This window comes from Phodopus roborovskii, unplaced genomic scaffold, assembly GCF_943737965.1.
Source record: "Phodopus roborovskii unplaced genomic scaffold, PHOROB, whole genome shotgun sequence".
Classification (NCBI taxonomy): domain Eukaryota; kingdom Metazoa; phylum Chordata; class Mammalia; order Rodentia; family Cricetidae; genus Phodopus; species Phodopus roborovskii.
The window spans coordinates 18,551,110-18,570,103 of record NW_026126409.1 but is presented as its reverse complement, the minus strand read 5'-3'; the positions used below and the strand labels follow the sequence as shown (position 1 = coordinate 18,570,103).

Here is an 18,994-nt window from a genome sequence, read left to right as displayed (position 1 = left end):
CACCTTCTGCTTATTAGTCAGTCACAGAGCCTGTTTCAGCCAGACTGTTTTGCCTGGAAAGTCCAGCAACAAACTGGGCAGCTCATGGTAAGCTCAGCATTTTAATTAAGAACACAGACATCCTCTTTTATTACTCAGTGGCAACTTGGGCCACTCATTGGTTGCCCCCATCCCTCCCTCTCTTCTTCCTGTGCCCCTTACCCCGCACAGTCTACCACCAAGATACACCCCAGCCCCTACCTCTTGCTTTTCACCTTTTCTTTTCCTTCTGATTTCTAGCCTCCCCTCTCCCCCCAAACCAGAATCTTCTGATCTATTTGTCTTCCCATTTCTTACCAGCCAGTGGAACATGTCTCAAGCATCCTGGAAAAAGCTTACCAGACTCTTAGACGTGTATAAAAATCAGGATGTCACAGGCACACCCCTTCCAAACCACTTTTCTGCCTGAAAGCCTGGCTGCTCTTGTCTGTTTTCTAACTAGTAGTCTATCATCTGAACACTATGGCTTGGAATTCTGGTCCTATTCTTCCTGTGTAAGCCCAAGGAGGTCCTGGGTGTAGATGTGGATCCCACCTTGACAGGATTCACAGTGATGTTCTCTGCCTGCTACCAATGCTGCACCTAGAACCCTGTCTAAAGGGCCACCACTTTAGTCTGTGGTCAGCTACTGGGGAGTGAGTATAATGTGCTATGTGGACTTGAGCAAGTACATGTAACTAAACCAAAACAAGGACCCTGCGGTTGGAAGTATAGCGTCTTAGGGAAAACATGCATGAGCTGGCATGAGTCTCAAGAACCCCATCAAGGAGGAAGCACATATGGATGGCAGAGAACATAGCCACTTTTAGGCTGCCCTGACTAAGGCTGTCACCAGGCCTGTGGAGAGGAGGGACAGCGGGCGGTAATCAACCTTCTTATCATGTATTAACAGCTACTGATTTTGACACGTAAGCAATGATGCTAACAAACTCAAAGCTCCATTCTGTGCAGTTATCTATTCTCAAGTATTTTCCCTGACTTAACAATGTCTAGAACTAAGAAACCAGACATGTAGAATTGCAGGTGCTTTCTTGGAATAAGTAGACCCTAGATAGTGAAAACAGCAAGCATTCTGACAAGCACAGGCTTCTAAATGGCCTCTCTTACAAATCAGGTCCTGAGGAATGGTGTTGGAAAGCTGACTAAAATGATCTCAATCCCAGAGAACCTAAACTGGCTTAAACTGGATGAAACATGCAATGTAGAAACTAAGAGAAGTAATGCAGTGTCTACACCCTTGGATGCAGTGATAGACTATACCCCTAAAAAACTAAAAACTACAACACACAAATATTTAATCTCTCATGTTTCAATTAGAGAAATGAGCTGTTAATGCATACTCCTTTTTAGAGTATGGCTTAGCAAGCATAAGTACCTGGGTTCATTCCCAGCACTGAAACTATCAGTTCTCTGGACACATCTTGGCCTGTTGTATGGATTCTGTAGAAGGATCTAGGGTTGAATGGAGAAATATAATCAGTGTGGGTAGAGTGTGACTTAATGTTCTGAGTGTGACCTGTCTTCGCTCAGTGGTGTTAGTGTGACTTAATGTTCTGAGTGTGAGCTCTGTTCGCTATTTGACTACCACATACAGTTTTAGGAAACACCATCTGAAAGTCTTCAGTCAACCTGCTGGCTTGATGTTTGTAGAGGGCTTGTCCTCTGCTCTCTGTTGGTGGGGACCCCTCACCCCCTGCTTGCTGGGATGAGCACCCCTTCAGTTTGCCAGAGATTCCAAATGACTCAGTCCATCCTTAATAGGCGGTATCTCAGTGTCATATGTTTATGTGTAGGTATAGGTTAGTATGTATGTAGATGTGCATGTGTGTACATTTGTGATGTCACAGGGTTTGGTATTAAATCTCAGTGTTAATTGGCTTTATCCCTTGCCCCCTTTGAGACAGGGTCTCTATGTAGATAAGGTTGGCTTTGAACTCAATATTTAGATTAGGGTAACCTCTACCTCATGATAATCTTCATGTTAAAATTTTAGGCATGTGCCAACTTTTACTTAAAAAAAAAGTTGTGGGGGTCTGCTACTATCTCCTTGGCAGTACATCAACATCCTTTTAAGTCAAAAGCTGAACACCTAAATTGTTTTAGAGAAGTTGCCTATTATAGTAACTAGAGTACTGTCTGTGTGTCTTAGGCTTCTATCACTATGATCAAAAGCAATGGGGAGGAAAGTGTTTGCTTCATCTTACACTTTGATATCACAGCCCGTCATCCAGGGAGTCAGGATAGGAACCTGGAAGCAGGAACTGAAACAGAGGACATGCTGCATTACTGGTTTGCTTCTCATGGCTTGCTGAACCTGCTTTCTTAAAGCACTCAGGGCCACCAGCCAAGGGACGGCACCACTTGAGTCAACCATCAATCAAGAAAATATCTTACAGGTTTGCCCACAGGCCAGTCTGCTAGGGGCATTTTCTCAGTTGAAGTCCCCTCTTACACAATTCTAGCTTGCTTCAAGGTGATGTAAAACTAACCAGCACACTGCAAGAGAAAAGTGTTAAGTGTGCACCTGTAATCCCATCCCCGGGAGGCAAAAGTAGGATTGTGGGGCTGCTGGGGAACCAGTCTAGATGAATTGCCCAGCTCCCAGATTCAGAAACCCCTGGGGGTGGGGGGAAACAAGATCAAAAATGCTGAGTCTTAGGCTATCACATGCATGTGCATCACATAGTCAACACATGAAATACACATGGGCAATACACATGGGGAGCACACACATGCTCAGAGAATTGCGTAGAATAATGTGGTAGTCCTGGATTATTAACCAAACTTCAGCTTATTTCTAGCTGTCATTCTATTATGCAGTGCCCTTTTTGGGGAGAAGGATCTTTGGAGTCAGATTCCTCATATATAACCCCGTGCTTACCCTGAGCTCTGTAGTTACAGCTCCACCGTGTCCAGATATTTCCTTCCCTCTCCTTCCTTTCCTCCTTTCAAAATGCTGGGGGTCACACCCAGGTCCTCGTGCATGGCAGGCAAGCACTCTGCCCCTGAGTTGCGGTCCTAACTCCCAGTCCCTTTGTGAGGTGAGGAAGGATTGAACTCGGCTCTGTACCCACTAAGCAGTGATGTTTACAGTTTTATAAGCTAGTTTTCCAGAGGTGGAAACTGTAGTTCAAGCCAGATATATAATGTCTATACTTTGTATATTTCTAAGAATATGTATCTTCCAGAAATACTACTTTGCCATGTTACTTTCCAAAAATAAGTATTTGTATTCTTTCCTGCAATGTGGTAGAGCTCCCCTTACTCTGAGATTTTTGATACAAGTACAAGTAACTGTTCACTAACTTATTTGCCATTTATATTTCTTTTATAAATCACTACTTTCTTTGCCTTTGTTTTTTGTTTCCTGTTGGTTCTTCCCCCATTACTGGGTATTGAACCTAAGCCTTCAGTCTTATTAGGCAAGTGCTCTAACACTAAGCTACATCCCAAGCCCTTTACTTTATTTTTATTTCACCTAGTTGCCCAGGCTCCCTGTGATTTTTGCCACCCTGGATCCTGAGTGGCTGGGATAATAGGCCTGCTATACCTGGCTCTTGCTTTTGCTGATTTTAAAGGCTGTACGTGGGACACGTATTGCAAACACTCTTTGTGGTCCCTGGCTTGAGCTTTGTTTATGATGTCTTTGATCATGAGTTTTTGAAAAAAAAAATTTTTTTTTGGTCCTACTTCCCTTGTTAATGAGGGCCTTCTGTAGGCTACCCTTGATACTCCTGGAGGATGACCTCAAACTGCTGATCTTACCTCCACTTCCCAAGGACTCCCATACACCACCATGGCTTGTCTTTTTATGCAGTACTTCAAGGATGCTGGACAAACACTGTACTGACTGAGCTACACCATCAGTGGATAAGCCAAATTCTCATAGTTAAAATTCTGCTCTCTTGACCTGGTCCCCTTCACCAGGCCTGAGGAGTATCAGCTCCCAGCTGCTTCTGTCCACTGGGAGTTTGTGCAACAAAGTCAATGTGTCAAGACATCATTCCGTCTTACAGGAGAGTCAATTCTGAAGGAGGAAAGCATTTTCTAGACTTAATAAGATCTCATTCCTCATTGCACTCCCTTAGCTTCAGCACTTAGATACCTTCATGAGAACAGGATCATCCATCGGGATCTGAAGCCAGAGAACATCGTTCTGCAGCAAGGAGAGCAGCGAGTGAGTGACCTTCCTGGGGCTTCTAGGGGGCAGAACCGCGGGGGAGGGCCCTGCTTTGTAAGTTGTTTCTGTATTTCCTGGAGTCACACTCTGGTTCTCTTGGGAATTTCTTTCCGTTTTTGAAACAACAGTATGAACTGTTCTTGCTGGCACATCGTTTTGTTCTTTGTCCTCCAGCTCTGCATGTATCACATTGTTAATTGCCCAAGTCGAGGAATCTGATAATGAAAATCTTATTATTCCACTTCTGCCCTCAACCTCTAGGAGACAGACTTTATCTTTTTCACTTGTTTTGCTTGCAAGCCTTGTCTTTTGGTGTTAAAACGAGCCAAAGTTGTTTGTGGATGCGGTAGAGAAAAGACAGGCAGAGCTGGCATCAGGCCATCATGGCCGTGGTCCAGTTTGCCGTCACACACGAGCTATTTGTGGCCCTTCTCAATGGCTGCTCTGCTTAGAGTGTGGCTTCAATACTGTAGTCTTTCCAGCTTTATTCTTCAACCAGGGGTCATCCATCCCTTGCAATACCACTTCCTCACAATGACAGGCTCACCCAACACTCATTGTCCCAGAAAGTCTGGGTATTTCCCGAGCAGGGTCTGGCCTGGCCTCTCACATTACAGATCCAGGCTTAGTGATCCTGAGGTCCGCTATGTAGCTCTTCATTGATTGGTGGCAAACCAAGAAAAACATCTGCCCAACATTTTTATAGTGCCCCAAATGTCACCTGTTGAGGGCATTCTTCTGTGAATTTAGTGGCTCTAAGATATTTAGGAACCAACATTCTTTGGGAATTCAGAAATGTCTTTGTTCTAATGGCAAACCGACTAGTGTTGTGAAAGGAGACTGACTGTCTTCTTACAGCCTTCAGATTTCTTCTCCCCTCCCTTTTTTTCAGTTAATACACAAAATTATTGATCTAGGATACGCCAAGGAACTCGATCAGGGCAGCCTGTGTACTTCCTTTGTGGGGACCCTGCAATACCTGGTAAGAAATGGGCCCAAGTGTTTGCTTCCCAATCTCTCTGATGTTTGTGTTTGTGGGTCTGTCTGTCTGTCCTTCCTATCTACATCTCGGGCTTGCTGGCTCCGTGGACATTTAGAATTGTTTTGTGTGAGTCCAGCATTGTTAATTCACTCATGTGAGTATTTTTATGCCCTCTGGAAAGATTTAGTCTCTGCTCTGATGTGAAGAAGGGCTGTGCTGTGTGCCTTGACCCAAATCCTGGAACTTCTCTGTGCCACGGTGTTCTGTCTGGTTGTCTGTAGAGGCAGACTTGCAGGGGCAGTGATGGAGAGGTGGGGCTGTGAGTCCTCTTGTGTGTGTTGTGGTCTCAATACTGGAGTATTATCTGGTCAACTCATTCTTCAGCAATGTTGTATGCCAGACATTGTGCTCAGAGCTGGCAGTATGATAAAAGAGATAAGCTTTTTTTTTTTTTTCTTTCTGCTCATTGAAAGCTTAACATTCAAGAAGAAAGCAGGCATTAGTCACCATAATATACAGATAACTCAGAAGCCACCATTGTTGTGAATGCCACTGAGAAAAGCATAGAGTTAATGTCTGTATGTGAGGAGGGCCTCGCAAAGTCCGGACCAGAGTGGGAGAAGGCAGTGGAAGAATGGGGAAGAGGAAATACTGGCAAAAGCATAGCACATCAGAAGATACAGTAGTGTGACTCAGGCTTTAGAGATTAAAAGGGAGGAGGTCTGAAGTTAAAACTGGGAAGAAAAAGGAAGAAAGGAAGAAATTACCCCTTTTTACTGGCTTTAAAGGTTTTAAACCATATCATAAAATCTCTGGAGCAGCATTGAAGGGCATCACACGGAAGGAGCTGTCTTTGAATGGTGTTGAAGAGTGAGTTGTACCAGGCAAGGGTGATGGATTGTAACATGGATGCTGGAATGGACACAAGGAAAGGGGAGGCACAGAATGATCAAATTCAGTACCTGCTTATTAGGCTGGGACATTCTTTTTGCATACCTGTAATCTCAGCACTTGCCTATGATCTAAGTACTTGGATGGTGGAGTCCAAAAAAAAAAAAAAAGCATGAGTTTGGGCCAGCCTGGACTACATAGTGAGAGCCTATCTTAAATGAAGTTGGGGGTAGGATAGGTAAGACACTAAGGAGGACTGGTAATAACAGCCATCAGTGATTGAATAATGGAATCTGAGTTCAATAAACAAAAGGTTGAAGGTCTCAGGGCTAAAAGAGCTTAAGTATCCTATTAAGAAAGAAATCATATCATGTTTTTCTGAAGTCATTAATGTTTTCTATATAGTATACAAATCAGAGTCATAGGATCCCTCTGTTTCACTTTTGCTGTATGGAATACACCTTTCCCTGCGGTGACAGTAGGACATAATTCAGGCAGTGTATCCATATGATATTGTAATTATATACATCCTGCTGAGTACCCTCTGGAGTCCTCAATAGCTCAGCAACAATTAAGTGAAGTGAACCCATGCTCTGACCATGATTGGCAAATCCTTGTATGGCTCCAGGAACTTGACCTGCCTAGAGGTAGCAAGGGACTGGAGCAAATGGCTGACAGACAGAAATGGCTGCAACTGGGTGGACTGAGCACATTGTGTTATAACAGAGACAAGGTTGGGAGCCCATTCCACATAGAGGAAAACTCCCTCAGCCTAGACACATGGGGGAGGGCCTAGGCCCTGCTCTAAATGGTACAACAGACTTGAAGACTCTCCGTGGAAGGCCTCATCCTCCTTGGGGAGCAGAAAGAGGATGGGATGAGGGTTGGTGGGGGAAACGGGAGGAACTGGGATTGATACGTAAAACAAGCTTGTTTCAAATTTAAATGAAAAAAAAAGTTATAGTTGAATATGGAGGGTGGGGTCAAGGAGGTGGGTTTGGGTAAGAACAATCTTCAAGCTGTGAATGTTATTGGGGGTGGGGTTGGGAGAGCTATGGTAGACATTTTCTGCACACACTGTCATCATTCATACGTGGACCCCCCCCCTAGGAAATCTTTGCATTGCCATCTCTCTGAGCCTCACCCCAGCAGAGAAGGCTTTGCTGTTTTCCCCTGGGTCTGAGGCCATGGTCTTTGCCATATCAACAGCACACATTTACTTGGGTCTGTCTACTCAGGGTTCCCTTCACTTCCCACTCAAGATGCTAACAAGTGAATTAGTGTCCATCCATAGCCACATCTGGAGACTGAGCTAATCATGAAATCTTAGCTCAGATTTCTCCTGGTGTCAACTCCCTGGCTCTTCTATGACTCTCATGTATCCACATAGATTATGTATGGTCCTGACTTTGAGCCTCTGCTGGTGGTAGTCCTTCCTGGGATGTTTCTCTGTGTTTCCTTCAAGCCTTCTGAGCCTGTGTAGGCTCCCTCGCCCTCCTGGGCCTCTAGCTCTCTTAGCTTGGGCAGCAGTCATGCATCTTGGCTCTTTCCTGCTTGGTTGTAAATATCCCATCTCATTATATGGCTGTATGTTACATGGTTCAGGGTTACTTGGTTTAATATATGCTCTTGGCATTTGGTGTCTACAAGCTGATGTCTTTTTGTTTGTTGGGCATATATTTTCTTTCCATCTCCTATGGACTGGGTCTTGCATGTAACTAAACTTCCTGGCATACTACAACTCTCACTTTTAAATTGGGAAAAATGAAATAACTGTGAAATGCAAAATACATTTACTCTGGTCTACCTAGAAGTGATTCCTCAGGATTCTGACTCCTTAGCTCCCCCTGTCAACACTTCTCCTTAACACTGTCTGGTTAAGTATTTAAACTACAGAGCTGGGCGCTGGTGGCACACTCCTTTAATCCCAGCACTCGGGAGGCAAAGGCAGGCTGATTTCTGAGTTAGGAGGCCAGCCTGTTCTACAGAGTGAGTTCTAGGACAGCCAGGGCTACATACACAAAGAAACCCTATATTGAAAGACAAAAAGAAAGAGAAAAAACAAAACCTTCGGTTCTGTACCCACAACTGGGCCTGTTCTGTTCGGGTGCTATCTTCTTACTCTTTGAGTGGACATACTCTCCCCTGGTTCTATGAGCTGGTTCTATGAGCTGGCAGCTCTTCCAGCCAGAAAGAGGGCAGCACAGGCAACCCCACCTGTGTGTTTCAGGCTCCGGAGCTGTTGGAGCAGCAGAAGTACACTGTGACTGTAGACTACTGGAGCTTTGGCACCCTGGCCTTTGAGTGCATCACTGGCTTCCGGCCCTTTCTTCCTAACTGGCAGCCTGTGCAGTGGTGAGTTAACCTGGTACTGGTGGGAGGGCTGTCTTGAGGGGAGAATGAGCCCCTGGCTCCATGTCTTGTCTCCTGGTCCTTTTCTGGCCTCCAAATGGTCTGTTCTCCCTTAGGAACCAGCAGTGGCAGTTCATGCTTCTTAACCTTTAACAGAAGAACAGTAGCTAGCAACATCTGTAAATAGAGCACTGGCCCTAACAAGGTCAGGCTCAGTGAGATGGTCCACCCCAGACCATTGCATCACTGTGCGTTGACCCCGAAATGTTAGCAAATTATTAGTAAAGAGAACAGGTGGGCACCCATGACGGGTAATGCATGTAGTAAAATTTGACCACAGTAAGTCTTTATGTAGGAAGTCTTTACTTAAAGTGGTTTTTGTAGTAATAAGTTTACATATTTTAAACTCAAAAAGTACAGTATAAAAGATTGTCTCATGGACATTTCCGTACCACCTAGTCTCCCTCCCAAAGGCATAAGAGCCACTAGTTTTGGTGTAGTTTCTGCTCCTGCCCTTCCTGCCATCCTCTTTGTACTCCAGTGGTATCATGATTGAGCTCTGTTCTGTGTGTGCCTTGAAAGCATTTTACACCGCAACTTCTTAAGGGCCATTTACTTAACGCACGCACACACAAATCCTCTTTTGGAGCCTTAAAGAGCTGTACAGTTTGCCTCACAGATTAATTTTGTACTTTTGGAAGATATAGAAATAATTAAAAGTCCTAACTTTGGTAGCACATATACTAAAATTAGAAATGTTTAACTTTGGGAAAGAATCAGCTATAAGCCGATGACCTGGAAACAGCCACTAACCATTTATCTGTCTTAAAAGAGAATAGCTCCTTATACACCCTTTGCTAGACACTGCTTTCTTACTCATGCTGAGCATGCTGTATGTCTTCCTGGGTTCTGGCAAGTCTCTTTGGTGTTAGACAATGGAGTGGTTTATAATTTATGCTTCTTAAAATAATACCACAAATAAGATCCTTGTAGGTAAGCTGTTGCTCACACACAGCTACTTATCTGGCTATTTATACATTACTATGAATAGAATTAACAGATTTAAATAAGAGCACACACATTTTAAAGGCTTTGAGGTGTCTTATGCCACCTGCCAGAAAAGGCTGTACAAGAACACACTCCTGCAGGGGTACACCAATCTCAACTTTTCCCTGTGCGCTCTTAACACTGAGGTCTTCATTTTCCTAAGTACCTTGTTAGATTAGTAAAAACCCTAACTTGTCAAAGGGCAACTATTTGCACCAAGAAAAACTACATAGCAGTAGTAGAATGCTGGAATTATAGGCATGTGCTACCACACTGCTTTATTCAGTGCTGGGGATGGAACCCAGGGTTTTCTTGCCTGCTAAGGCAAACACTTGACCAACTCAGCCATATCTCCATGAAAATATTTCCTGATTTAAAAAAAAAAAATAAACCATGGCCTTTGAAGTCAGTTCTAGAAGAAAGGTTTGAGTGGTGGTATCAGAAATCGATTCTACAGTTAGAGCCACATGCTGGTACAGAGGCAGAAAACACGTCCTAGAAAGCCCACTGTCCTATGACGGCCATGGGATCTGGATATGGGAGAATTAGGGACTTAGTTCATAGTCACACAATGTTGAAACCATAAAGTAAAATAGCTTTAAATTATTTGTACTATATTGGTTTTTGTTAACCAAGGATTAGTTGTTTTATTTTCTATTCATATGTTAACTTTTCTTTGCTTATAGCAAGATAAGTTAGACCCTATAGAACTGAAAGAAAAATACAATTTGGAAACACCCTTAATGGCTCAGCATCTTTGCAGTATGGCTGTTGTCTACAAAATCTTTTCCCTAGACCCACCCTTATTGTTGGTGTCTTAGAAGTCAATTTCATGGAAACTCCATTTTGTGAGACCTTGCTGCCTGTGCTTTTAGTATCATCTACTCTCAAATGACAAGACGTGCAACCCAAACAGCACATGCTTTACTTATGCTTGTTTGTAGTTTCTTAACTAGAAGATTCTACTTCCTGTTTGCGTTTGCGTTAGAAGTCCCAGAGCCCTGACTTTACCTACCAGTTTCTGCTAGAGCCGTACACTAGCAGCCTTTGCCATGCATATTCTACCTTTCCATACTTTCCATTTGGCCTAGATGGGCCAACTTACTGTTTGCCAATGATAACTGTTTAAGGCTGAAGTGTTTTCTTTTAATTTGAATCACCCTATTTAAGGGAAAGATGTATTTGGACTTTTATACACTAGAAATTATACCAGCGTTTGAGCCCTTTGTCCTTCTCTAGTCGTCTGATATTGAACACTACCTACTCATTTCCTTACCACTAAGTGGCAGACTAAAAATAATGTCACCACATGGGGTTAGCGCTGAAACCAAAGGAACTCTGGCAGAACATTTGATTGTTTACAAAGCATTATTCCAATTTAAGTTGTCCTTGTTACCAAGAAGGTTGGAAGGCACTTGGATTTAATTTTTCTCTTTCCAATACTCCCTCAAATACCTTTGGAAATTCTCTATGTTGGGAAATAAAAAAGCTCATTTATTCTAGAAAAAAAATGCTTAGCCATATACTTGTAAAGGAAAGTATGGACTTCCCTTACCTTACTTGGTAGCTAAGTGGTAGCACATGTCACCCACCAAGCTTGACAACCTGAATTCTGTCTCTGGAGCCCGAGTGGCAGGAGGAGGGAACCAATTCCCTGAAGTTGTCCTCTGACACCCCATGCATTCATGCAGTGAAGAGCAGTGTATGCATGCATGTGCATGAGCACGCATACATGCCCACAAATAAACAGATGAATTTTAAAATTTATCAGTGTACATATGTGTACATTTCACATTTCAAATAAATGGGATGTGTACACAATGACTGTGGTTCAGAAACCTGGTTTTATCCTTTACTAAAACATGAGAGGTGGGCTGCAGAGATGGCTCAGCGGTTAAGAGCACTGGCTGCTCTTCCAGAACGACCTGGGTTTGATTATCAGCACCCACATCAGGAAGCTCACAAAAGTCACATGTCCACACACGTATGTATAGTTGAAAAATCTTTAAAAATGAGGGCTCGTGTTTGGTAAATGAAGGGTAGATGAAACTTAAAGCAATAATCAAGGTGAGACAGGGGTCAACAGTGCTGCCTGTAGAACTCAGGGCCTCTATTTAGGCAGCACTAGCCACAAATTGTGTTTTATTTCATGCTAAAGGATAGGACTTATTGCCACTGAGCTGAACCCCTAATCACAATACAGACCGTTCATAAACCTGTCAGCATTCCCACCATTATTTCAACAAGTATGCAGTTGTAAATTGAGGTTACAAATGTAAACTGGGTATCTGACACTGACATAAAAGACATCTTAAAATGTCATTTATAGGCATTCCAAAGTCCGGCAGAAGAGCGAAGTGGACATTGTTGTCAGTGAAGATTTGAATGGGACAGTGAAATTCTCCAGCTCTTTACCCTTCCCCAATAATCTTAACAGGTATGGCCATTGGTATTTCTCTTCTCTTTAGAAATCAGGTTTGAGGTGACATCTGATACATATGTTTGTTTTAATTGTATATGCTTGAGTGACTGGTACCTGTGGAAGCCAGAAGAGAGATTGGATCCCCTGAAACTGGAGTTGCAGACTATTATGAGCTGCCATGTGGATCAAACCTAGGTCTAGGCAAGAGCAGCCAGTACTCTTAATTAATCACTGAGTCATCTCCAGCCCCTTTGATAACTTTTGAATGGAAAACAGAATACCATCCTATGACTGAGAACTTGACTAATCCCACTCAACGTTAGACATAGGATGAATTCTTGTATCTGGTCTCCCTAGAATCTTTTTGTTGCTGTTGTTATTAATTGATTGGTTGGTTTTCACCATAGAGATGAGACCTATGTCTTTGTGCAATGCAAGCGCTCTACCAGTGAGCTATATTCCCAAACCATCTCTTTGCTAAATTCACATAACAATTTACTAGTGTATCTTATTTTCAAAGGAAGCTAAGACAAGAACTTAAAGCAGGAACCTAGAGTAGAAATTTAAACAGCCATGGAAGATGCTGCTATTCTCTTGTTCCCTCTGGCTTGCTCAGCATTCTCTCTCTCTCTCTCTCTCTCTCTCTCTCTCTCTCTCTCTCTCTCTCTCTCTCTCTCTCTCCCCCTCTCTCTCCCCCTCCCTCCCTCTCGGGTTTCTCTCTCTCTCTCTCTCTCTCTCTCTCCCTCCCCCTCCCTCCCTCTCAGGTTTCTGTGTGTAGCCCTAGCTGTCCTGGAACTCAACTTTGTAGACCAGGCTGCCCTTAAACTCAAAGATCCACCTGCCTCTGCCTCCTGAGTGCTTGAATTAAAGGTGTGTGCCACCACCACCCAGCTTGGCCTGATTTCTTATACAGCCCAGGTCCCGTGCCTAGGGAATGGCACTGCCCACAGTAGGCTAGGCACACCCCCCCATATCAATTAACAAGTAAGAAAATGCCTCATAGACATGGCCACCAGCCAGCCTTTTCAAGGTAATTCATTTGAGGTTCCCTTTTCCCAGGTGACTCTGGGTTTGACATTGACAGCTGAAGCTCTGACGTATCTCTATTTGGAGTTTAGCATAAGGTTTGTCTTACTCCACAGAAAGTCATTTAAGGGTAGGGATTATACCTTATTCTTCTTTGTGTTCCTTGTCTGGCCCAAACAAACCTTTGAAGTTTGACTGGGCCTGTGGTCTAGTCTTAGAGCTAGAATATAAGCAGTTAATTAGTGAATCAGAATTGGGTCATAATACCAAAAAAAAAAAAAAAAAAAAAAAGCTCCAGGTTGTCCAGGTTGATGAATACTCACATATTTGGGAACAGGGGAAGAAGTCACATGGATTGGATTACAGCAGTGTGGAGTAATATTGGGTATGTTATAGTTGTGGGAGGGGTGGGGAGTTAGAGAAGACATGGACAGGTGAAGAAAAGAGAGGAAGTTATAGAGGCACATGGGATTTGCCCTAAGGGGGCAGTGTGGGGGCAACAGGGAGCCTAAGGGGACAGTGTGGGACAGCAGGAATACTTTGAACAGTGACATGTACATCCATTAGGTGCTCTCAAATCAGCAGCTCAGGGTCTAGACCAGGACTACTTAAAACTTAAACTCGGAGCCAAGCGTGGTGGCACACACCTTTAACCCCAGCACTGGGGAGGCAGAGACAGGTAGATCTCTGAGCTACAGGCCAGCCTAGTCAACATAGTGAGTATTCAGGACAGCCAGTATCCAGAACTATATAGTAAGACCTTGTCTCAAAAAACACAAACAAAATCTTCCATTTGGGATCCCTTTGTGCCCAAGAAACTTTCACCAGATATGTAAATTTAGAGTTATAAAGTATATAAACATATAAAAGTATGTAAAGTATATATAAGCATAAAGTACATAAATAAAACATCTGATTATAAAAATGTATTCATTCTTAGTTTCTTTGGAGTATATAGTTTTACCATTTATTAAAGACAAATATTAAGTACATAGATATTAAATTTTATACTAATATGATTAATGAAATATGTGTGCTTCTATCTTTACAGAGTTAAATCTTGGCAAAATAATTTTTTATATTCTCTTTTTGTGTGTGTGTTTACACATGTGTATAAACACGGAGACATACTGCTTATCTTGAATCTACGGAGCCAGTCAAGCATGTTACCACTGAGCTACAACCCAGCTCTAGAATGCATTATCAAAGCTTTGAGGTCACCCCTAAGGCTTAGGGGATAGGAGAAGGATAGGAGAAGCACCCAAGTTGTTATGCTATTGGGAAGTGTTTGTGTGTTCTGTCAGGTCACTCAGTTTCAGTTTTGATAGTCATTTGGTTGCCAACATTGTTTTGAAACATGCTCAAGGCTGTGCTTTTTTTTTTTTTTTTTTTTTTAAAAATGTGTTTATGTATGTGTTTGTGTGTGTCTGTGCTCTGGAGGCTAGAAGACAACTTTGAGTTTCAGCCTGACCTCCTTTTGGCTGGAATTCAACAGAAAAGAGGCTAAGCTGGCTCACTTTCCAAGGATCTGCTTGTCTGATAGATGCAGTTTTTTTTATATGGGATCTGGGATCAAATGCCTCACTCGGTCTGAGCTGTCAGTCAAAGCTGCGCCTTGGAATCTGCACACCCAGGCAGCTGGCTCAGGCCCCTCTCACCTTTGCTCCCTGTAGTGTCCTGGCTGAACGTCTAGAGAAGTGGCTGCAACTGATGCTCATGTGGCATCCTCGACAAAGGGGCACAGATCCTCAGTATGGCCCCAATGGCTGTTTTCGAGCCCTGGATGACATCCTGAACTTGAAGGTGAGAGCAGGGTCCAGGCAGCAGCTGTGGCTCCCAGTGGGACACAGAAGTTGTTATGAGGAAGGGGACAACATGGGACATTGGCTTTGGGGGAGGTGGGATTCAGGCTCCTATGAGTCTTGAGGCTAAAATAAGAGTACAGGAAGCCTGAGATGTGTGACACTGCTACCAGCTCGCTGTTGAGGAAAGTGGAAGATAGCAGAGAATCTTGACAAACACATAGCCTTTTGGTAAAGAAATCTGCTTTCTGGGTTAGTGAGATGGCTATCAGGTAAAGATGTTTGCAGACAAGCCTGGCAAACCCAAGTCCAACCCCTGCAACCTATATAACGGAGAGGAGAACAATGTGTGGCACGCACGTGTGCTCCCCTCCCCAGTGTACCCACAAACACAGAAGGCAAATAAGTGCTAAGAGAATTTTTTTTGCCAGTAACATCTGGGTTGTGTTGCAGCTGGTTCATATCTTGAACATGGTCACAGGCACCGTTCACACATACCCTGTAACAGAGGATGAGAGTCTGCAGAGCTTAAAAACCAGAATCCGGGAAGATACGGGAATCCCGGAGAACGACCAGGAGCTGCTGCAAGAGGCAGGGCTGGTGCTGCTCCCGGACAAGCCTGCTACTCAGTGCATCTCAGACAGCAAGGCGAGTCCCTTCACCCTGCCCTGTTTCCCTCCGACTTGGTCACCTAGGGAGACCATCAGCATAACAAGCAGTTAATGACACGGTGTACAAGTGTACAACTTGTGTGGTGGGTCAGAAATCCCATGTGGCTTGCTAAAAAGACCTATCATTCCATATTCAGCTTGTCACTTCTAGACCTCTAATGCTCTTTTTTGTGCCTCTATTGCCAAAATCGTGTTCTGTCCTTCTGGTCAACCAAAGCTATTTGTGACCACACAACTGTGCTGGGCACCTGTGCTAACCTCATCAATGTGTGACACCGTGCCTGCCCCAAAGTGCTAATGCAATAACAAATGGGAAGTCATGTTAACACATGAGAAAGTCTTCATGGGGAAGTGTGTGTACAGGAGACTTCAGCACAGGAGAAGCAGTCAGAATAAATAGAACCTGATGTAAGTGAGGGGCAGGGGCAGGTTCAAATAGAAAGATCAGGAAGGAGAGCAGGCCGAGTCACATGTGCTTCATATGCTGAGGTGACACCCTCCGTCAGTGGTTGGTCTTCTAACTGATCTTGTGTAGCTGGGAATGAAGGATGGAATCCACAGGACTCACTCTGTTCTTGTCCCTTTGCAGCCAAATGAGGGCCTCACATTGGACATGGATCTTGTTTTTCTCTTTGACAATAGTAAAATCACCTACGAGACTCAGATCACCCCCCGACCCCAACCTGAAAGCGTCAGCTGTATCCGTGAGTACATCGTTTATTAAAACTGACCAGTCGAGATATCTGGGGCAAAGTTGGAGGGGGGATACATAAAGGAAACGTCTTTCTGGTTCTGGGGTGCAGAACCCTTCTTTATCTGAGATGTACAGAGAATAATCCAGACACTTACCAGAGTACTACACGGACGATAAGAAATGCCACCTACTTCTGTGTTCATTTTTTGAAGTTGCACTGATATTTTAATAACAAATATGTGTAAGAATTGGAGGGTAAAAGCAAGAGGATTGGGAGTTTAGCTTTAGGGCAAGTTCAAGACATCCTTGGTTAAATGCGACTGTTTTCCCCCCACCCAAAATTAATGTATGTACATGATACAAAAACAGAACACAAAACCTCAAAAGATACCTCTAAAAAGGATATACAATGAAAAGAAAGCAGTTTGGCTCTAGTCTCTAGCCAGTAAGTTCCCCTTCTAGCAAAACTACTGTTATTAAATGCTTAGGTATGCCCCTCAAAGGAAAAAAAAAAAAAGAATAACATTAATATGTACTGTTCGTATCTCCCTTTTCACTTAGTATGTTCATCTCCCTCGTATTGGAACATGCAGAACCATTTTGTTTTGAATGGCTGCTGTATAATACTCCATTGCATGATTATTTGGACATTGTGAGAATCCACCTACTCCCATTTTTGAGGCCTCTGTCTCACAGATACATACTTAGAGTAAAAAGATCAATGATCTAATGTCTCAAAGATCTCCTAGGCTTATTAGTTATTTAAACATTTTTAGTACATCTGGCTAATGCTACGTTTATTTCTTTATTATTGGGGGGTGCATATGTGCCACAGCACACGTGTAGAGATTAGACAACTTTGTGGAATCAGTCCTCTCCTTTACCTTTATTTGGGTCCTAAAGACAGCACTTGGGTCACTAGGCTTGTGTGACAAGAGCAGTTACCCACTGATCCATTCCATCCGATGGTGTATTTTCATGTTTCATGAAAATATCACACAGCCTTAAATGTGGTAACAATAAGAGCATCTATTGAAAATACACAGGCATGAATACTTGTAACTATGTCTCCAAGTGGTTCATAGCACAGGCTGACCTTAGACTAACTCTGTAACCTAAGCCTGTCTCAGACTCCCAGCAGAGGCCCTGCCTCGGCCACCTAAGTACTGGGATTGCAGGTGTGTATCACCGTGCTTGACTCCTTGGATTTCTTCAAATCAAATTGGTAGTAGTATTTTGCTGTCTGTGTGTACTATTAATGGAACACTGACATGTGTAAACTATAGCGAACTATAATACCTGCAAAATTATGTAACCAAACAGTGATGATATAACTCTAAAAATACTAGTGATGCTGTGGGGCAGGATGTGGCTCCCTGGATCTGACAACTATTTGTTTCCAGTTCAGGAGCCCAAACGGAACCTCCCCTTCTTCCAGCTGAGGAAAGTGTGGGGCCAAGTCTGGCACAGCATCCAAACGCTAAAGGAAGACTGCAACCGACTACAGCAAGGACAACGAGCTGCCATGTACGGCGCTGGTTTAACTTGATGCATTTAAAATTGCTTGTTGGCTTTGGCTCTAGAGAGGCAGCTTAGGCAGGGATCCAGAAACAACTCTTAGGAGGGACAAGAGGAGACGCTGGTTTGGATGAAAGGGAGAGTGGTTGGGTGTGCTGGCTGGAGGGAGGCCCTTGGGCTTGCTAAGGTCAGCGGGATTGGCACATGGGGCAAGAGTGTAGAACCTGGGCCTGGGCAGCTCATCTGTGTGGAATCTGGAGCTTGGAGGAGTGTGGTGAGCCTTGGATGAAGGGCACTGCCCTAACTGGTGTATGGAGGACTTGCCGATGGATCCTCCAATTAGAATGAATGTATTGGGCTGAGTGTAGTATTTTACCTAATTTCAACTTTGATGTAGACCTTGATGTGTTGGTGCAGCTAGGAAAGTTGTCCTTATGATTCTAAGAAGCTGTTTTGGTAAGTGGTGACTGTGAGGGATTACAGCTGAGCCTCTCTTGGCAGAGGTCTCTGTTGCTATACAGCAAGTGTGCTTAGATGCCAAGTGTGTCCCAAGGTTCTGTTTCTTACCATCGCTGCAGGATGAATCTCCTTCGTAACAACAGCTGCCTTTCCAAGATGAAGAACGCCATGGCCTCCATGGCGCAACAGCTCAAGGCCAAGCTGGATTTCTTTAAAACCAGCATCCAGATTGACCTAGAGAAGTACAGAGAACAGACTGAGTTTGGGATCAGTGAGTATGCTCTGCAGTGAGCTCCAAACACTTCTCCCTGCTCCTTTCTTCTTCCTGAAGTTTCTTTGCCTCTTATAATTCAGTTTTTAACTTCTGGTTTGGTTTTATGTTTTTGTTTTTCATTTTTTTTTCCAGCATCAGAAAAGCTGCTGCTGGCCTGGAAGGAGATGGAGCAGGCTGTGGAGCAGTGTGGGCGGGTAGGAGACCCATCCAGCCCTGTTCTGTGGTGTGCCTGGAGCTTTGTCCTACCATTTTCCACTTTCTTATCCAACACTGGTTTGAGCTGCTTCATCAAAACTGCAGGTTTCCTAGCCACATCCTTTGGCCTTAAGCAGACTTGCTGGGAGGGGGCAGGGAGCTCAGCTGTGACCAGACTTGAGAGCTGGGCAGAGTTTGTCTGGATTTAGGGAAAAAGGCAAAATGTCGGATGCCCTTGGGAAAACCAAGGCCACCTGCTATTAAAATGGGCTTTGGATGGGGAGAGCAACACTCCTTCTTCACAACATGAAATCTGTAAGGAAGAAAGGGTTTAAGTAGAAAATCTCAGGAGAGTATACATTAGATGCCATTGAAAACCCCTCTTCACGGGGTCAGAGAAGTAAGTGTAGCTTGGTGCATCATGGCACAGATCCAAGTCTGT

The 18,994-nt window shown here is 43.7% G+C and overlaps 1 protein-coding gene across 2 annotated transcripts in view; it reads left to right on the top strand.

Moving 5' to 3' along the window:
• Ikbkb (inhibitor of nuclear factor kappa B kinase subunit beta) overlaps nt 1-18,994 on the top strand; it is a 48,628-nt gene that overhangs the window by 18,677 nt on the left and 10,957 nt on the right. For both annotated transcript variants that reach the window (XM_051182090.1, XM_051182091.1), the window contains exons 6-15: nt 4,128-4,216; nt 5,112-5,201; nt 8,323-8,447; nt 11,821-11,928; nt 14,613-14,742; nt 15,195-15,389; nt 16,002-16,116; nt 17,510-17,633; nt 18,203-18,354; nt 18,490-18,551. In XM_051182090.1, coding sequence (XP_051038047.1) covers nt 4,128-4,216; nt 5,112-5,201; nt 8,323-8,447; nt 11,821-11,928; nt 14,613-14,742; nt 15,195-15,389; nt 16,002-16,116; nt 17,510-17,633; nt 18,203-18,354; nt 18,490-18,551 — 1,190 coding nt within the window. The remainder of the gene's footprint in view (nt 1-4,127; nt 4,217-5,111; nt 5,202-8,322; nt 8,448-11,820; nt 11,929-14,612; nt 14,743-15,194; nt 15,390-16,001; nt 16,117-17,509; nt 17,634-18,202; nt 18,355-18,489; nt 18,552-18,994) is intronic.